Source organism: Anolis carolinensis, chromosome 2 (genome assembly GCF_035594765.1).
Source record: "Anolis carolinensis isolate JA03-04 chromosome 2, rAnoCar3.1.pri, whole genome shotgun sequence".
NCBI classification, from domain to species: domain Eukaryota; kingdom Metazoa; phylum Chordata; class Lepidosauria; order Squamata; family Dactyloidae; genus Anolis; species Anolis carolinensis.
In genome coordinates this window covers 139,675,377-139,695,098 of record NC_085842.1, presented here as the reverse complement: position 1 = coordinate 139,695,098, position 19,722 = coordinate 139,675,377, and the positions used below count along the sequence as shown (strand labels likewise).

At 39.2% G+C, this 19,722-nt stretch overlaps 1 protein-coding gene across 4 annotated transcripts in view; it reads left to right on the top strand.

Annotated features, from left to right (window-relative positions):
* Window positions 1–19,722, top strand: part of gas7 (growth arrest specific 7) — a 186,668-nt gene that overhangs the window by 154,677 nt on the left and 12,269 nt on the right. For all 4 annotated transcript variants that reach the window (XR_010002895.1, XM_062970672.1, XM_008104328.3 and 1 more), the window contains exons 8-13: window positions 7,716–7,790; window positions 11,056–11,134; window positions 14,208–14,336; window positions 14,509–14,632; window positions 17,034–17,113; window positions 19,481–19,579. Coding sequence is in view for 3 of the 4 variants with exons in the window: in XM_062970672.1 (XP_062826742.1) it covers window positions 7,716–7,790; window positions 11,056–11,134; window positions 14,208–14,336; window positions 14,509–14,632; window positions 17,034–17,113; window positions 19,481–19,579 (586 nt within the window). In the remaining variant the exon portion in view is untranslated. The remainder of the gene's footprint in view (window positions 1–7,715; window positions 7,791–11,055; window positions 11,135–14,207; window positions 14,337–14,508; window positions 14,633–17,033; window positions 17,114–19,480; window positions 19,580–19,722) is intronic.

The following is a 19,722-nucleotide window of genomic DNA, read 5'->3' as shown; positions in this document are numbered from 1 at the left end:
TAAAATGGGCAGATCGATCAGTCCAACACCAGATTAAGTATCAAAGGCCTTTTGAAAGAGCCAGGTTTTTAAGCTCCTACGGAAGGAGAGGAGGGTAGGGGCCTGCCTGATCTCTCTAGGAAGCGAGTTCCAAAGCCGGGGGGCCACGACGGAGAAGGCCCTCTCTCTCGTCCCCACCAACCGCGACTGCGAGGGTGGTGGGAGCAAGAGGAGGGCCTCCCCCGACGAGCGAAGAGAACGTGCGGGTTTGTAGGGGGAGATGCGGTCTCTAAGGTAGGTGGGTCCCAAACCGTTTAGGGCTTTGTAGGTGATAACCTGCACCTTGAATTGGGCCCGGAAAGTAAACGGCAGCCAGTGGAGCTCCTTAAACAGAGGCGTTGAACGTGCCCTGTAATCCGCTCCAGTTAGAAGCCTGGCTGCCGATCGCTGTACTAGTTGTAATTTAACATTAGTCAATATGCTATTTCATTATTCGATTGTGTACTGTACATTTCTAATATAGCTAGTCTTGTAATATTGCCCTGAAGTACAGTAATGGTGGATGGTGTACAAATTTGGCTGTTGATATATCACTACAGAAATACAACACAGTGGGACCCAGATATCTGTTGCGGTTTTGTTCTGGAACTCACCACCAATCCCAAAAACCCAGGTCCCATTGTATAGGTAAAGGTAGAAGTTTTCCCCTGACATTAAGTCTAGTCATATCTGACTCTGGGGGTTGGTGCTCATCTCCATTTCTAAGTCGAAGAGCTGGCGTTGTCTGTAGACGCCTCCAAGGTCATGTGGCCGGCATGACTGCAAGGAGCACCGTTACCTTCCCACTTGAGCAGTACTTATTGATGTATTCACATGAACAGCAACCCCCAGAGTCAGACATGACTAGACTTCATGTCAGAGAAAACCTTTACCTTTTACCTTGTAATATTATATATCTAAAGATATTAAAATTCTTCTTCAGTGTAATGAACAGGATTCTCATTTGTGGAATGATATTCTTTATTTTCTTCAGACCAATGTGTTCCCAGAGGGGTTTCATACCTTAGGATTCTGTGGAAAATGTGTGTATGGGGGGTTGGGGTGATGCACGATTTGACAAAATGTCTTCCTCTCTCAATTTCTTGGGTGAACAGATTGGTGAGGCCAGTTTTGATGGTCTTTCCCCCAGACCCTCAAAATTATTCTCCTCTCCCTTCCAAAACAAAAATAAAAACAACAATTTTCACTTCCAGTGTTGAAGGGAGAAAACCCAACACACTAAAACAAGATGCAAAAATTATTGTTTCTACAGGTGTTTAGAAGTAGCGTTTAGAGAAAGCAAAGTGGCCCCCACTGGATTGCCATAGCTGAGGGGAGATTCAAACCCTGGTTTCCAGAGTTATAATAATAATAATACTAACTTTATTTTTATACCCCGCCTCCATCTCCCCGAAGGGACTCAGGGTAGCTTACATGGGGCCAAGCCCTGATAAATACAGCAAACAAGATAAAACACATCAAAAGAAATACAGACATAAAGATAAAATTTTACACATTAACATAATAAAATTAAAGTAATGACCATAATAAAACATGAGTTAAACACCTGAATAGAGGTCTATAAAACCTCTATTATAGTTGTAGCCCAATGTTCAAACCATTCCAATATGGGTTGCTGTGAGTTTTCCAGGCTGTATGGCTTTGTTCCAGAAGCATTCTCTCCTGATGTTTCACCCATATCTGTGACAGTCGTCCTCAGAAGTTGTGAGGTCTGTTGGAAATTAGGCAAGTGGGTCTGTGTGGTCTGTTGGAAATTAGGCAAGTGGGGTTTATGTATCTGTGGAATGTCCCAGGTGGGAGAAAGAACTTTTGGCTGTTTGAGGCAAGAGTGAATGTTGTAATTGGCCGGCTTGATTAGCATTGAATGGCCTTGCAGCTTTAAAGCCTGGTTTCTTCCTGTCTGGGGGAATCCTTTATTTGGAGGTGTTAGCGGCCCTGATTGTTTCCTGTCTGGAATTCCCCTCAAACAGACCATAGTTCTTTCTCCCACTCTGAACATTCCACAGATATATAAACCCACTTGCCTAATTTCCAACAGACCACACAACCTCTCTGGATGCCTGCCATAGATGTAGTGAAACGTCAGGAGAAAATGCTTCTGGAACATGGCCATACAGTCCAGAAGACTCACAGCAACCCAGTGATTTTGGTCATGAAAGCCTTCAACAACACATTCGAACATGATGGCTCTCCCATGTCTGCATCTCTAAAAATCATAAGTGTGACCTGTGGAATATTCAAAGCTCAGGCCACACTCTTGTAAATATTGCATTCTCCCCACGTTGCCTAATTTGAAAAAAAAACTCCCTCTGTAATGATTAAGGCATCATTTTTCAATTTATCTCAGAGAAAAAGAGAAATGCCCTTGAGTTCATTATTTCCATGGGGATAAGCTTCTCAGTGACTTTGCCACATCTAAGAAATCACACTCCTTTATATACAAACACATGTACACCCTGCCTTTTTTCCCCATAACTACATCTTGCCAGAACATACTTGGGGGGAAAAACCTGAAATATCTTCAGGACATGAAAGGCAAGAGAAAAAGATAAACAGTTATTATTTATAGCTGCTCATTATTTATAACTAGTCTTAGAAGCAAAAGAGCATTGTTATAAATAGTTCTACTAAATAATAATAGCAGGGAGATTTACTTCTCCAGAGGTTGCAACTGGGACCGAGAACAGTTTGTTCCAAGAGCGGACATTGTCTGCTAATAATCACTCAAAAATGAAAGCCTTGCTCCATTTCAACCATGATAATTATGGCATGATGAATGAATAGAAAAAAAAAACCTTTATTATCCCAATGGAAGCTCTTGAGTATAAGGGCTAGTGAGCATCTGCTCAGCCCAAGAGTACAGGATGTGGTCCCTCAGTAGCAGGATTAGTAGGAGGTTTGTTTTTCCAATTCATTGGTCATATGAAGCTAATGGAAAGAACAGAGGAATTAAGCAGTGTATCATTTAACAACATCTTTAGTCTACTTTATAAAACTACATTTATAAATACTGTAACCCTTTCACAATAATATTATCTTGTTGTTCCATACATATTGACAATAACAATTTATTGGAAAAGTCTGGAAGAAATGTATTGTATATACACATGTATAACTCTATAAAAGGTAAAGGTTTTCCTCTGACATTAAGTCTAGTCATGTCCAACTCTGGGGTTGGTGCTCATCTCCATTTCTAAGCCAAAGAGCCAGTGTTGTCCATAGACACCTCCAAGGTCATGTGGCTGGCATGACTGCATAGAGCACCGGTATCTTCCCGCCAGAGCGGTACCTATTGATCTACTCACATTTGCATGTTTTCGCACTGCTAGGTTGGCAGAAGCTGGGGCTAACAGTGGGAGCTCATCCTGCTCCCCAGATTCGAACTGCTGACCTTTTGGCCAGAAAGTTCAGCAGCTCAGCGGTTTAACCTGCTGTGCCACTGGGGGCTCCCAAAGCACAGCCGCCAGAGCAAGGACTTGAACCCAGGATCCTCAGATTGAAACTCTGCTGCTCTACCAACTGAGCTACCCGGGCTATACATTTTGGTTTAAAAAATCAACCAAAAACATCGGTCAACTAATCCATGGGTCAATTTAATTCTGCTCAGAGAAGAGATAGTTCCTCTTTTTTATATAAGAAGTAAGAACTAAAATAGTACCTTAACTTCTATACAGAAAGAAATCATCCTCTTCCCTAAGTAGAGTAGCCAAAGGCCTTTTAAATGCCAGAGCAGGAAAGTGGTGGTGGCCAGGGGCAACTGGCCCCCTGAGGCGGCATCAGTGATTTTCCCTAAGGAAGAAGTGATTCCTTCTTTCTCCCTTTCCTTTGACATCAGATGATTTCTCTGAATATTGTCACTCCAGGTACCAAGAATGTCCAGAACCATTTTCAGTCCCAGTTGGTACTGCAAGTTAAGGGTTGCTACTCAACACTTTGGCTCCACTCAACCCTGTGGCCTCTATCCATCCACCCATCCAATTCGGGGCCATGTCATGCAGCCATCATCCAGGTTCTGAGCTGACTCAGGCGCATGGAGTGTGGCATCCAGTGATGCTGATCCAAAGTAACCCACTCCAGATCAGCCTCACAATTTCTGGCATTGGCCTTCATTTGATTTCTTGAGTGCTGTCTCCATTTTGACTTAAGTCTGAACCAAAAAATAGAGACTCTATAACTATATCAGTGTCTTCATTACCCACTTTAAAGCTTTGTAAATTATCTGCAATCATTATTTCTGTTTTCTTAATATTCCACTCTTCAGGATTCCATGTCCTCTTATTTACCTAAACATTCACTCATCAATCCTGTTTTAAGTAGGATTTTTTTTCTACATAAGTGATAAGCATCCCATCTTTCTTAGTTAACTTAGGTATGACTTTTTAATCCAACTCTGTTACACCATTGGTTGGACCAGATTTGTGCCTGTTCTAAGAAGTTCCTGTCAGTGGTTACATTTATGAGAATCTGGAAGAGCTTTCTGGGTTGGGAGGGAAATGATTACAGATACCCATCAACTTAGTAGATGCTTCCATAATAAAGATGAAACTACGAAGGTCAGTGGAACCCTTGTGTTGGTTTTTGCAATCAAAAGATTGAGCTTTATCTGAAAATACCAAATGGAATAATGAAGGCAAAACCATAGGATCAGTGCCTGTTTGTTCTGATCAGCAGTTGGATAATGTGACACACATACAGGTTGAGTATCCCTTATCCAAAATGGTTGGGACCAGAAGTGTTTTGGATTTCAGATTTTGGGGTGAGGGATGGGGAAATACCTATATTTGCATGTACATGCATAATGAGATATTTTGGAAATGAGAATGAAAGTCTACAAATAAAATTTATATTTGCTTCATACATACCTTATACAGATAGCCTAAAAGTAATTTTATACACAATGTTTTAATAATTATCAAAAAGCAAAGATCTATATATATAAAAGAGTGATGGAATCCTGGTGACCAACAAAACAACAAAATAACAGGCCCCCCAACCTCAAAATTTGACAACACAACCCATCATCCCATCTAGGTTGATACAACAAAAAGAAAAGAAAAATAAAGTCCTAATTAGAGGGAAAGGAATAATTGTTTTTATCCAATTGCTGCCATTTAGAAGGCTAAGCTCTGCCCACTTGGTCTCCTAGCAACCTACTCAGCCCAGGGGACAGGCAGAGTTAGGCCTCTCCACACTGCCTATAAAATACAGATTATCAGATTTTATTATATGGCAGTGTAGACTCAAAGCCTTTCCATAGAGCTATATAACCCATTTATAATCTTATATTATCTACTTTGAACTGGATTATATTGACTCCACACTGCCATATAATCCACTTCAGTGCGAATTTTATCCAGCTGGGTAGAAGGGGCCTCATATAATCCAGTTCTAAGCAGATAATATAAGATTATAAATATACAGTACAGTCTCACTTATCCAACATAAACAGGCCAGCAAAACGCTGGATAAGTGAATATATTGGATAATAAGAAGGGATTCAGGAAAAGCCAATTAAACATCAAATTAGGTAATCATTATACAAATTAAGCATCAAAACATCATGTTATACAACAAATTTGACAGAAAAAGTAGTTCCATGTGCAGTAATGCTATGTAGTAATTACTGTATTTACAAATTTACCACCAAAATATCACAATGAATTTAAAACATTGACTACTAAAAGGCAGACTGCAATGGATAATCCAGAACATTGGATAAGTGAATGTTGGATAAGTGAGATTCTATTGTAATATGAAATAATTACTGTGATAGAATAATACAGAACAATATAATCTCTAAAATCAGGACAGTAAATAAAGAGCAACACTCTGAAAGCAGGAAAATTAGAAATTCCACAAAGGAAACAATCAGAGCCAGCTAGCATCTCCCAAGAAACAATTCTTCCAGAAAGGAAGCTGACAATGGAGTGAAGCAGTGTGTATTACCAAAGTCATTATTATTATTATTATTATTGTTATTATTATTACTGTGTTGCTGTGAACCGTGAAAATGAATACAATCTGCCTCCAAGTATTCAAAAACACTAAAATCAGAATATATAAAAATTACTGTGGTATAATAAAAGAGAACAATACAATCTCTAAAATCAGAACACTAAATAAAGAACAACACTCTGAAAATAGAGGAATTCCACACAGGAAACAATCCGGGCCATCTAACACTTCCCAACAAAGTCTTCCCATCACCAAAGTCTGGCAAATCCTCTGTTTTCTGAGGGCCACAGACAGTAGAAGCACATAAAATATCACAAACAACTCCACTCTGAAAACAAGGGAATTCCAGACATGAAACAATCAGGGCCAGCAAACACCTCCCAACAAAGAATTCACTCAGGGAGGAAACAGCCAGGCTTTAAAGTTGCAAGGCCATTACATGCTAATCATTTTCCCTAATTACAGCATTCATTCAGGTTTGAATTGGGGGAGCGGACAGAGCCCCCACTGTTAGCCCCAGCTTCTGCCAACCCTAAAGTTCGAAAATATGCAAATGAGAGTAGATGAATAGGTACTCCTTCGGCGGGAAGGTAACGGCACTCCATGCGGTCATGCCACATGACCTTGGAGGAGTCTACGGACAACGCCGGCTCTTCGGCTTAGAAATGGAGATGAGCACCAACCCCCGAAGTCAGACATGACTCAACTTAATGTCAGGGGAAAACCTTTACCCTTTACCTTAACTACCACCAATTCCTCAGTACTTTATTTCCCATACCACCATACTTTGCCACAGCAACGCGTGGCCGGGCACAGCTAGTATTATTATATTAGCCATCCATGTGAGCAATTTTGGATTTTGGAGTATTTTGGATTTTAGAATTCCAGATGAGGAAGTATCAATCCGTAATCAGTATATATCACATCCATCTATGAAAAGTTAATATATAAAATGGTTAATGCATCAGAGTGTTAATTAGTATTTGTAAATTGTGAATTGCTTATTGATTAATGAACTGATCATTAACTATTAGATATCCTCTTACATTGTGAAATTGATAGAGCATTTTAATTCTTCAGTTTTGCGAAACATTTAATCTTGCTGCTAAACAACAAAATTTTATCAGGACTTTTTGGTGCAGAAATTTGTTAGCATCTGTAAATAGAATCAAAAGACCAAAGCACATGATATTGTAGACATTTGCTGATGATCACGGTTGTTTCCTCAAATGCTTTATGCCAACACAGAAACAATTGAGGTCAGATATGAATTTAAGAACCTCTCTCTCCACCACAAGATCAGTGTCCATTTGGAATATCCCTACTGAAGTGAAAAGCTACATGGTAGCACATAATTTTCTAATAGAAACTCTGGATTTTATACTCCTGTACATAAACCTAGACATAAACTTTTGGAAGTAGACACAAAAGGACAAAATCAAATGCAAACCCTGTTAGATTTATTTGAAAAGAGATATAATGAATGTACATTATTTCATCACTTACTGACATGTAGGATTGGGATTATAGGTCCAAATATTTTTAGACTTCCAGAATTTGTGAGAATGAGAATAGCTATTCTGTCTAATAAAATATTCAGATAAAAAGTATTTGTAAAAGCATAAATGTTCCCAAGGGATGATTTTGAAATATATTCTTTGAACTGTGAGATGCTTTCCTCCTAAATAATAAATTTCTGCTGTTATTATTGAACTCTGCAGGATAAAGATTGAAGAAGAATATGCCAAGAACTTATCCAAACTATCACAAAGCTCCTTGGCTGCCCAGGAAGAAGGGTAAGTGCATGTTTTTGCAGGTCTGGTGGCCAACAAAATCCCATTTGTGTGTCTTTATTTAGATAACATTTTTCCTTGCCTCCTGCTGGGATCTACATTAAACTATAGGGGCATTCTGCCTGTTTACTTTTTCCCCTTTTTGGACACTAACTAGCACATGACTAACAAATTGGGTAGCTGAATGGGAAAATTCCTCCTTAGACCTGCTAACTGGCTACCAAATGCTGTTGTTATTGTCAAGAAGGTGGCAAAAGAAGACAAGGGATAAGTGGATGTTGCACTTCAGTCTAACCTTTGGGAAAGTTCTGGTCCCAGAGCCAATTGGAGCTCTTGATTGACTCAGTCCAAGATCTTTTCTGGGACAGCCCTCCAATAATGTAACTAAACAGCTGGCTGACCACCAAGTATCCTCTCGCATCCCCATTCTCCCCTGTTTGGGTACAGTAGGCACAGCAGCATTTGGGGAAGAACTGCTGAGAAATGTTTAGGTTATTCTAAACAATAGACTGAACCAGAGTGAACAATAAAAAAACAGTGGCTTAAATCCAACTATTAGTTCCAGCTAAATGAAGACTCACTGTTTCAATAGAATTTACATAAAGGGTTGATTTACCAAGTTTCCATTTATTGGATTTAGGCCCATAGCACCTTTTTTTGTACTGATGTGAGCATTTCTTTTTTTAAAAAAAAATAATAAATCAGAATGTAATAGTATTATCTGGAGTATTTGTTTCTGGTCACCATCATTCCATAAAGATGTTGATAAGGAAGAAAGCCAAGCAGACAATTAAAGGTTCTTTGTGGCCTCTTTGTAATCACTCATGTTTGTCCTACTCCTGTGGGTATCAACACCTGAGAAATTTATATACCTAGAAGGACACACAAGTACCTTCAGTTCAAATGAATGTTTAACTTTGTTTCATAGTCAGTAATCCCCCCCCTTCCGGCCCAATTCCAAAAAGCACACTTTGATTTTCTCATTTTAAATAAAGGAAACCATTTTAATACAATATCATATGTAGTAGGACGTTACCATCCATGGATTTTAGTACCCAGGGGACTCCTGGAACCAAACCACAGTAGATACAGTATCCTACAGTATCCTGCAATAAATTAATTAGTGTGAAATCCAGTGTTGTATAAGCTAGCTTCCACTTGGGAGTGAATCTTTCTCTTTTTCTTCTGTCATTGGATTCCTCTGTACTTCCATATGTGTGTGTGTGTATTTGCAAACTCCCTTAGTTCCTTTTCCCATCTACTCCTGGGGAAGCATCAATTTACCCTTCTTTATCATTCTCTACTTTGGGGTGGGAGCAAGTAGAATTTTGAAAAGCTATGATGATCGTAAAAAAGGCAAAACAAAACTTGGGGAGATATATTTAGTTTGTGCAAGGATGTGCTGAACACTTGGCATTAAAGGAAATGTAATATTAATACTAAGTTAGAACCTTAACCTCATTCTTTCTTGCCAGATTTGTGATCCTAGTTGGCTTTCTGTTATTGGCACATTGTTAGTATCACAAAGTAATGCTGAAGATTATTTATGTTTTTGACTCTAGAGAGAATATTTAATTTATATTCAGAAATCGTATTATACATTTATGAAGAAAAACAGCTGAACATTATGTGTCAAAGGTAATTGTTAGTTCCAAATAGAGGAGAACAGACTAAACAAACAAAGAGGATTTTCTTGAGTTTCATTGATTAAATAGGTCTATTCTGCTTGGGTTGGTAAACCATATTTAATACTGTGTCAATTTTCCTGATTTTCTTCCATAATGGGATTGAAAATGAAAGTCACTGGGCCCAGTCTGCTCTCCCATTTGAGGACTGACCAGATTCAGATTTGCTTAACCTCTGCAAATCAGTGGCCATTTTGTGGCTGCAGAGTATGACCCCACCTGTACTGACCATTAAGGGCTTCATTTTTGTGCTTTTGTGGGAGTTGGTTGCATGGCAGTTGGAAGCTAGCTTCATATTGCATTAACGGGTCAGTGAGGATGGGGCCTAAATTGCAGTCTGTATGGTTTATTGAAAATGTCCAGTAGATGATCACAATTGCTGCCTATTGAGAACTTGCATTTGGATTCTTACTTTGCTCCATGTGAAAGAACTCCATTTTCAGCAAAGCTCTTTCTTTCTTTGCACCCCAGATATAAAACTTGGCCTCACTTCCTGAACGTAGTTGTTTCGGTTATGATGGTTTAGGATTGAAAGTAATTTCTATACATTATTTACAACCCTGCCACTAATATATAAGGTAGCTCGATATTACATTTTTTTATATTATCATGGAAGTATACATTATTCTTTTCAACTCTAATTGTATTGTTAACATGAATGGCAATGCAGTAGAGTTCTCATTGGGATCAGAAAATACCCCACAGCTCAATAGTAAAAGTTGGTTTCTTAGGCCTGGTGCATGAGAAGTTACCATTATACAGCGCTACACTGCCTGCCTCTCATGAGATTGTGGACACCGTGCCTTCAAGGATCTGATAAAAGTAGTTTAATTTCTTTTCTTTCCTCTGATTAGATTAATTGCATTCTTTATGATGTTGACTTTTTTCAACTACTTGACACTTCCCAATTGTATATGTGACTAAAAAGCCACCTCATTAAAGTACCACATCTTTCATTGAAGTCATTAAACACCCATTACAGTAAAGGTACTTAACCCTAAATATACTGGGGGTCCAGAAGAGAAATTCTCTTGAGCTAATTAACATTTTACAGCTACTTCTTATACTGCCCTTGTGTTTATGGATAGATGCCCCCTTTGGTATTTCAAACATATAATTTTATGCACACAAGTCATTAGCTGCAAGAGCCATTAGTTTCCTCTACTGAATGAGTTAAAATACAAATAAGAGCACAGGTGGGGGGGGGGAGGGAAGCAATGGTTTATCTTAAATGAAAGGTAATTATAAGCCCCAGTAGTACTAAGGAACTGTGAGAGCAAAAGAGCAAGTTATTAATTCTGAGCAGGCAGGAAGGGGCGGGTGATGAGTGACGATGAAATTTCTCTGGAGACATCCACAATTATCTTCTTCTCTACTTGTGAATATGAACGTGTGCCTCAAGAAAATGATTATGTAAGATAATGTTACATTTTGTGTTTTGGATCCACTCTCCAAGGACCTGTAGTTGCAATAATATGAAGTATGTGGAATTGTTGTTCCAGTTAGAACAATAAGAGAATTAAGAGGCTAATTTTTTGGAAAAAGTTAATTTTACTACCAATATGGTATGTTGTTTGTTTCAGGACACTCGGGGAGTCATGGTCTCAGCTAAAGAAAAGCCTTGCTGATGAGGCAGAGGTTCATCTCAAGTTTTCTTCCAAGGTAGTTGCTTTTATATTATTGGCTCTTCTTTGTGGAATTATTATTGGCTTATTTTTGTCCCCTTCACAAAACTTAAATATGCGTCAGATGTCTTCATACAAGAACTACTTTGGGAAAAATTATGGAACAGAAAGAACCCAGTTAATTGCTATTTCCAAAATAAGAAGCTATTTGAAAAATTGACTTGCTGTGATCCATAGGAGTGGGGCATGAGCAGCTGCCTTATGCCAATTCGGATTTGCTTATCTCTCTTCTAACATTGGTGTAGTTTGATAAATGTTTTGAACCTGGAACTTTCTGCATGCAAAACATGCACTCTGTCACTGAAGTGTGGTTCGTCCCTAGGTTTTTAATAAAATACCATAAGCAAATTTAGGGACAGGTGCTGTCAAAGTTTGTCATTTTAAGATTGCCCTTTTGTGATGGCATATCTATGCATCATTTATTTATTTATTTACTTACTTACTTACTTATTTACTTACTTAATGTATAAGATAAAGTTAAAGGTTTTCCCGTGACATTAAGTCTATTTGTGTCCAACTCTGGGGGTTGGTGCTCATCTCCATTTCTAAGTCAAAGGACCGGCATACGTAGATGCCTCCAAGTTCATGTGGCCAGCATGACTGTATGGAACGCCATTACCTTCCCGCCAGAGTGGTACCTATTGATCTACTCAAATTAGCATGTTTGCGAACTGCTAGGTTGGCAGAAACTAGGGCTAACAGCAGGAGCTCACCCCTCAACCAGTTAATAACTGATGCCCTGTTTGAATAAGAAGGTAAAGGTAAAGGTTTCCCCTGACGTTAAGTCCAGTCATGTCTGACTAAGGGGGTTGGTGCTCATCTCCATTTCTAAGCCGAAGAGCTGGCGTTGTCCATAGACACCTCCAAGGTCATGTGGCTGGCATGACTGCATGGAGCGCTGTTACCTATTGATCTACTCACATTGGCATGTTTTCGAACTGCTAGGTTGGCAGGAGCTGGAGCTAACAGCAGGTGCTCATTCCGCTCCCAGGATTTGAACCTGGGACCTCTTGGTCCGCAAGTTCAGCAGCTCAGCACTTTAACACACTGTGCCACTGGGGCTCCTCAAGAAGGTATTTACCTGCTGGCAAAAAGAAAGCAGAGACAAGGACAATCAAGCCTGTTGAAAGAAGGTTCCAGAGTGTGGGGCATCCACCAGGAAGACTATCTCCCAAGTCTTCAGCAGACACACTTGTGATGACAGTGGGTTTGAGAGAAAGCCTTCCCCTGAAGATTTTAAAATGTGAGGAGTCTCTTATATGGCCCTTTGAAACTGACACGGAATGTGGATCTAGCATCCCAGACAAGTACATAGCCAATACACACCACCTACCTGCTCTTCGGCACCCTAGCTATGTGTTGTGGCAGGGCATGGCAGCCATGGCATGAAGGTGGGAGGGGAATGACAAGAGGACTGCCGTCCCGCCAGTTAAGACAGCTCTGGTTAGAAACCAGCCCAACTGTCTCCACTGGTCCTAAGCTGGGAGAAAAGATTCTGGCTTTTCCCCAACTTGGGTTAACCCAGGGCAAAAACACATTAAGATGGCCTTGTCCCCGGTTAAGCCACATCGGTCCTTTGTGGCATTTAGCTGCCATGGGGTTGATTCAGATACACTGCGACCTAAGTGGTCAATGTAGATGATCCCATAGTCTTTCAGATAGTTTGGTTATGTTTAAGCATATGGTTAAATCTCCTCTTTAAGCCGTGGTTTGGAATACAGTTAACTGGATTCTTTCTCATTTCAAAAGAATATACAGTCTTGTTCCAAGATCAATAGCTTAAAGATATGTAGGGTATGTAAGAAATTGTGAATTATCCTTTAATGGGACAAGCAGAGAGTGTTTCCCTTCTGGTATGACAAGGTCCTCGAGGAACCATTTTGTGTTTTTGTCTGATAAAATTGTCTTGGTTTTATTTGGATCATAGCACATAAGTCTGTCAATTTCAGATTGTCTGAGTACACAAGATATGTGGTGACTGTTTCATATGTACGTAGGGAATTATTAGATTTTTTTTCTGCATATCAGATTTTTACAAACTGTTTCTTCTGTGCTGTCACAGCACTTCTTCAGAAGGAAACTACCAGCTTATCTGCCTTCTTATATCAATGCATAGTATGAAGGCGCCCTCAGCTATTCCAAGGCTGATCACTCAATGCGTCAGCTGAATATTTGTTCACAGCTCTTTATCCAAGTTGCTATGAGACTACTCAGCAGACTGAATTTGCCTATCCTGATGGCTGCGACTATTACAAGCAATTTTAAATTAACATAATCTGAGTCAGGGTTGGCAGTGTGTGTAGTAATAAAAACAATTAATTTTGTTCAGAAAATGTAGTTTTGGCCTGTATTAAAATAGTAAGGGTCATACTGATGGTGCTGTAATAATGCTGTGGATTTACTTTTTTAAATTTAAAGATCTGCCAATCAATTAACTTCCCATCAGATTACTTGGGAATTTTCAGAGAACCACCCCTTTTCTTCAAGGAATGCTTTGCCCAGCAAGGATTGTGGCGATATCTGAGGACCAAACCAAATGTGACTGGGAAATCTTTGCTAACCTTGCCAGGAGGACAGTGAGGAAAGGAGACAGTGATATTGCAGTTATCTGCCTATTGCAGTTATCTGCCAAAAGGAAAAGAAGGGTAGTAGAGAGAGAAAATGGATAGGTTTCACCTACTGTTTGCAGCTGGATGGCTTGTTTGGTTGTGTGTTTTGCATGGCAGAGTGAAGTTGGACTGGATGGGGTTTTTTGGCCCCCTCCAGACCTATAATTCCATGACTCTGTTAGCTTTGGTCCTGCCCATGGGAAAAAAAGACCACTCACCTCTACAAGATCAGAAAGAGATAATTATAATCTATCTTTGAGTGTTGACTCCAATCAAAATCAGAGTGTTTCCACTGCATGCTTGAAGAGGGTATGGAAGGGATGGGTACATACTTATAGCTGTTGTATACCACACCTTGAAGTCCTATGGCCCAAGCAAGTGACTCCCCATTTCCAAAATTGAGCCATTCCTAAATCTTGCTTCTTTAATTCTTTATTTCAGCTCCAGGGTGAGGTGGAGAAACCCCTGCTCAACTTCCGTGAAAACTTCAAGAAAGACATGAAGAAGTATGACCATCACATTGCTGATTTGCGGAAGCAGATGGTTAGTCGGTATGCAGCAGTAGAAAAGGTGAGTGTTTTAAAGTTGAATTCAAGTGATACTTTGTTGGTTATGTCCCCAACAAGGGCACATGTCCCATGTGGCAGTGATTTATTCTAAGAGATAATACAGCTCGTAAAAAAAGGAAGAAGTAAATGTTGATTCTTTTTCAGTGAATTTATGTTTATTGGTTTGTTTCAAGGCCAGAAAAGCGTTATCAGAGAGACAGAAGGATTTAGAATTGAAAACACAACAGCTGGAGATAAAACTCAGCAACAAGACAGAAGAGGAAATTAAGAAGGCCAGACGGAAGTCTACTCAAGCTGGTGAGTATCTGGTGAGCGAGTATAATGTATGATACGGAACGATAGAGAAAAACTATGGAAAGAGAAGCTTTGGTGGAATATACCTTTGTCTCTTAATTTGGCAAGGAAAAGGGTGGGGTATGAATAAAATGAGATGAAAGGACTTCACTCACCAAACCGTATCATTTTGAGGCTGATGGAGACCTGTATCCTGTTAAATTCTATATAGTGTCTACAATCTTGTGAGAGAATATTTACCATACTAATTCACATTTTCAGGTGGTTGGAATACCAGGTTTTAATTTTTTTTTCTGGCTGTTTAAAATAACATCTTTAAAATGTTTGAAGGGTAAAGGTAAAGGAAAGTGGCCAAAGGTCAATACTGTGAACATCAGAGATTAATCTTGCACATGTATTATCAATGGAGTTGGTCATCTAGTTGATGAATACTACTGTTTGTGAAACTCTGAAGATATTGAATATGTGTGTGTCATGTATTCATGTGAGTTACAAAGAACAAACAAAGCTGGAATGGCCTGTACGCATTTTAGGTGGCGAGCCCACATACTGGTATTTGCATTAGATGAAATATTGTGTGGGTTCATACACTAGATGGCAGAAGAGGCGTTCAAGACAGTGCTTGAACTTTTGTCTGTTTCTGCTCTGGCTCTTTTCAAGCCCTGCCTTTGGTCCTTTATGTCATAATGGAAGTAGGAGGATTGACACCGGGGGGGGGGGGGGGGGCAGGATCCACCACTGGACATTTACTGACAAAACAGCAAAGTCTAATAACAACATAAGAGTGCAGGGCCCTCTCCTCATTCAGTTTGCCATACATTCTGAAAACCAGCTATGGAGGGCCAAGAAGCTATTTTTTTCAGTTGATGCAGAGACCTGCAGAGGGATAAAATCATAAAGCAAAAATTATTTCTCTTGTTGACATAGTGGCCCTTGCTGTCTGTTGGGGTTTGATTCTAGGATCCCTCGTAGATACCAAAATTCATGGATGCCCAAGAATCATTATATGCATATTAAAATAGTGTCCCTTTTTGCTTTTTGGAATCTTTTAAGGAAATATTTTCAGGTCATGGATAATTGAATCCATGAATGCAGAATCTGTGGATATAGAAGGACAACGATGTACAAGCAGTCCCCAAGTTACAAACAAGATAGGGTCTATAGGTTTGTTCTTGAAGTGAATTTGTTCCTGTGTGATTAGAATCCCTTTTTACAAAACACCAAAGCTTCTAAGCAATGAGGGAAAATAACCATAGGAATAAATAACCCTTCCTTCAACAAGCCTCTTCTGTTTATCCTGCGCCAGCTTCCTTGAGGTATACTTGTGCTGTGGTTTGACTGTCCACTTTAAGTGCCCTGGTTCATTGCTATGGGGTTCTGGGAGCAGTAGTTTTACAAGGTCTTGAGCCTTTTCTGCCAAAGAATACTACCCTCACCAAACTACAAATCCCAGCATTGAGCCAGGCAATTAAAAGTGGTGTGATGGATGAAGGAGAGGAGAGGCGGAAAGATACAGGGATGATGAATGAGACATCAATAGGAAGAAAAATTAGAAGAGGTTTGGAGAGACTTATAGGAAGAACAGGGAAATGGGGTTTGGAGAGATCCATACCAAAAAAAGGGAAACAGGGTTTGGAGAGATATCAATGGGAAGAAAAAGGAAAGGGGGGTGGAGAGATATAGATGTGGTTTGGCTCAGCGCTAAGATTTCATGGTAGGGAAGGAGGGGAGAGCCCCATTCATAACTATGAGTTGTTCCAAAGTCGGATGTTTGTTACTCATGGACTGCCTGTATATTAAATTTAAGATCTAAGAGTCAAAGGGCAGGCAATTTGCCTTTTTTCTGTTTAACTCCATGCTCTCTCTCTCTCTCACACACACACACACCGGCAACCTGTGATTTTGTTTCTTGTTTTCGTTTTTATTGGAATTTCCAAGATTAGGGAACAAGATTTCCCCCTTTGTTCCCTAACACAGTTTTTGAATGTTTTCATGATTCTTAGCCACTGAGGCCAGGGAAACTTGGGGAGATTCCCTTGAAGGAAGACACTCGTGGGAGGTAGGCAACTGTGGAGTTGGAACCTTGCTTTTCAGTGTTTAATATTTCAGTGTTTTATATTAGTAGCTAACCAGGCATGCTTTTCATCTGGTTGAGTCTGCAGTTTCAGTCTGTTTCTTGAAAGCCCTGTGTCACAACCCATATTGATGGAGAGAGCACCGTTCACTTCTTTCTTAATCAGTTTGAATTAGCTACACCAGGAATTTATGGTGACTCAATAGGATCTCAGCACCTTGCATGTAGAAATTTGTGGGTGAACGCACTTTCACTTCAAATTGCCTTTTGGGTGGATGAGTAGTTTGCCAAAATGACTCACTCTGGTGTTTTGGTCTTTGATTGTTTCAGGAGATGATCTCATGCGCTGTGTGGACCTGTATAATCAAGCTCAATCAAAGTGGTTTGAAGAAATGGTGACCACCTCTCTGGTATGTCACACTGAGTTTTGCCTTTCTTGCTGCAATCCTGTTCACCAGAACCACCACTCCAGTAAACGTGGCAGCACCACGTGTGACAACGGCAACAGCAGGGAAAGATATTGGCATATGTAGTGTGGCAAGGGTAGGAATTAGGGAAAGGCACATCTTTTAGGTGGTTAGAAAACTCAGGGCACATCTACACTGGCCATTTAATGCAGTTTCAAACCAGTACTGAAAAAAATGGTCTCACTTTGCAGATGATTGCATAGGAAATTCTGGAAACAATTTTGGGCCCAGGTGGTGATTGCACAAAGCACAGAGCACTGATGTAAATTAAGGACTTTCTTTTGCACATTTTCATGGACATTTATTGTCTGGCTGCTGCATTTCTGCAGCAAGCTTCAATCTGTATTAAATTGTCAGTTTTCACCCAGAAATTAGACATGAACGAAAACACTAAGGACTGGGGGGAAATTATAAAATACATGATAGTTGCCGCTCATGCAACAATCGCCTGGGGTTGGAAAGAGCAAACAAAGTGGAAAGTTAAAAAATGGTATGAATACCTGGCTGATTTTATGCTTCAGGATTACAGGCCGAATGAAAAAGAACTGGGATATGAAATGGGGGAAACTGATAAAGTCAAAGGACAAAGAAAATATAAAGAATTGAATCATCCTCTATTTACGATTGATCAACTAAAATAATATCAGAATGAAAGAAAGTACTGTTCCCAGAGGGTGGGGGGAGCGGGAGGGGTGAAAAACCATTAGACATAAGTGGGAGATAAAGGTGGAATTAGCAAAGATGTTACTAAGAATATATAATTTGATACGTATATTGAAATAGTGATGGATTTTGTTATTATTCTACCGGTGTTTACAATAAAAAGATATTTTTTTAAAAATCGTCAATCTAGATAAACCTTAGTTGAATTTCAGTCATCATCATAATCATCATCTTTATTTTTAACCTGCCCTCTCTCCCCAAGGGGACTCAGGGTGGCTTCCAAAAGCTAAAAAGGCAAAAATGGCAAACATTCAATACCATGTGAATAACAAAATAAAACATTAAAACAAACAGTTAAAAATACTCAAATTAAACACAATAACACAATAAAAGTTACTCATGTTTCAATTGAAATTATTATTGTGTTGAGAGATAGATATGTATCTTTACTTACTTTCTACTTGTTATTTTGTCCTGGCCATTTAAAAAAAAGGTAAAGAAAATCAGGGGCTATAGTTTTGTATCTCAACATGTACTTTATGCAAACCTCTTGGTCCTTCCAGTCAAGTTATATCTATATCTGAACTTTATCATACCTTAGATCCTTTGGAATTGGCACCCAAAATCTGGAATTTGTCAAATTTTCTCTCATGACAAATCTGTGTGCTATAACAACATGGGGCTGCTGGTGGAAACAGTGGCTTTCCAAGTCACCTTTCTCTTTATTGTGTATAACAATTTACTTTATGGCTTGATGTCATTATTCCATGGATTTCCTTGTCCTTCTTCCACTTCTTTTGTAACTATTGGTTGTGTTGGAGAAGTACTTGATAGCGTTGCATAAAACACACAGGATTAATTGTGCTATAACTGGCAGTGGAGACTTGACAGCTGTGTTTTGGTGGGCAAGAGGTGTGCTGTGCTTCTCAGCTCATGATGTTTCACCTTCAACATAACAGTGTTTTGTAAAAACATTTATATTCACACTCATCTTAAAAGAATAAGTTTCCTGGATATATCAGGGTACATATTTCTTCCGGAAATCATAAATGGCACTTCCTTTTCCTTATTTTCTTTAAATCTGATTTCGCTAGAGAAAATTTGTTTTTAAAAAGACAAATCACATGAATCCAGCCTGTTTGGGACTAATGTGCTTATGATAAAAATGAAAATCTGTTGGCATTTTGAAGTATTTTATCTTATGAGCAGATTTTTTTTTGCTGATGTGTGAAAAAAATGAGCAATGTGCAAGTCAATCACTATGTTGAAAATAACAAAATCTGCTAAGTGCCAAAGTCTGGAGGAAATGAAAGGGAAAAGGGGATATATTTTTAATTAGAATTCTGAGAGCATTGCAATCTTCAATTTTTATCATAGTTGGAATAGGAATACAATTTAGTATGTTATACTGTATGTAAAAACTAGCTTTAGCATGTCATAGAAGACACATTCCATGAAGAAACCACTTGTGTGTTACTCAAAAGAAACAAGTATTGGGTATACATATGTAGTGCCAAGGTTTTGTTAAAGACTTGCACTAGACATGTGCTCGTGTTGCTCTTTTAATAATTAAGAAACACTTTTCATTTTACCTCAATTGAAGTTTTTCTTATCTATTGATAAAGATGTATTACTCTTCCCTTTCAGGAACTTGAGAGACTAGAGGTGGAGAGAGTGGAGATGATTCGGCAGCACCTTTGCCAATATACTCAGTTGCGGCACGAGACAGATATGTTCAACCAAAGTGTGAGTCTCTCAGTATTTTAGCAGGCCTGCTGTCAGTCTAAAGCCTTAGGTATAAATCCATTTTCTAGCCCCTGCTAGAGTAGGTCCATTCAATCAATGACATTTATGTGTGAAAATAATAGCCAGGGGTTCCTACTAATTCA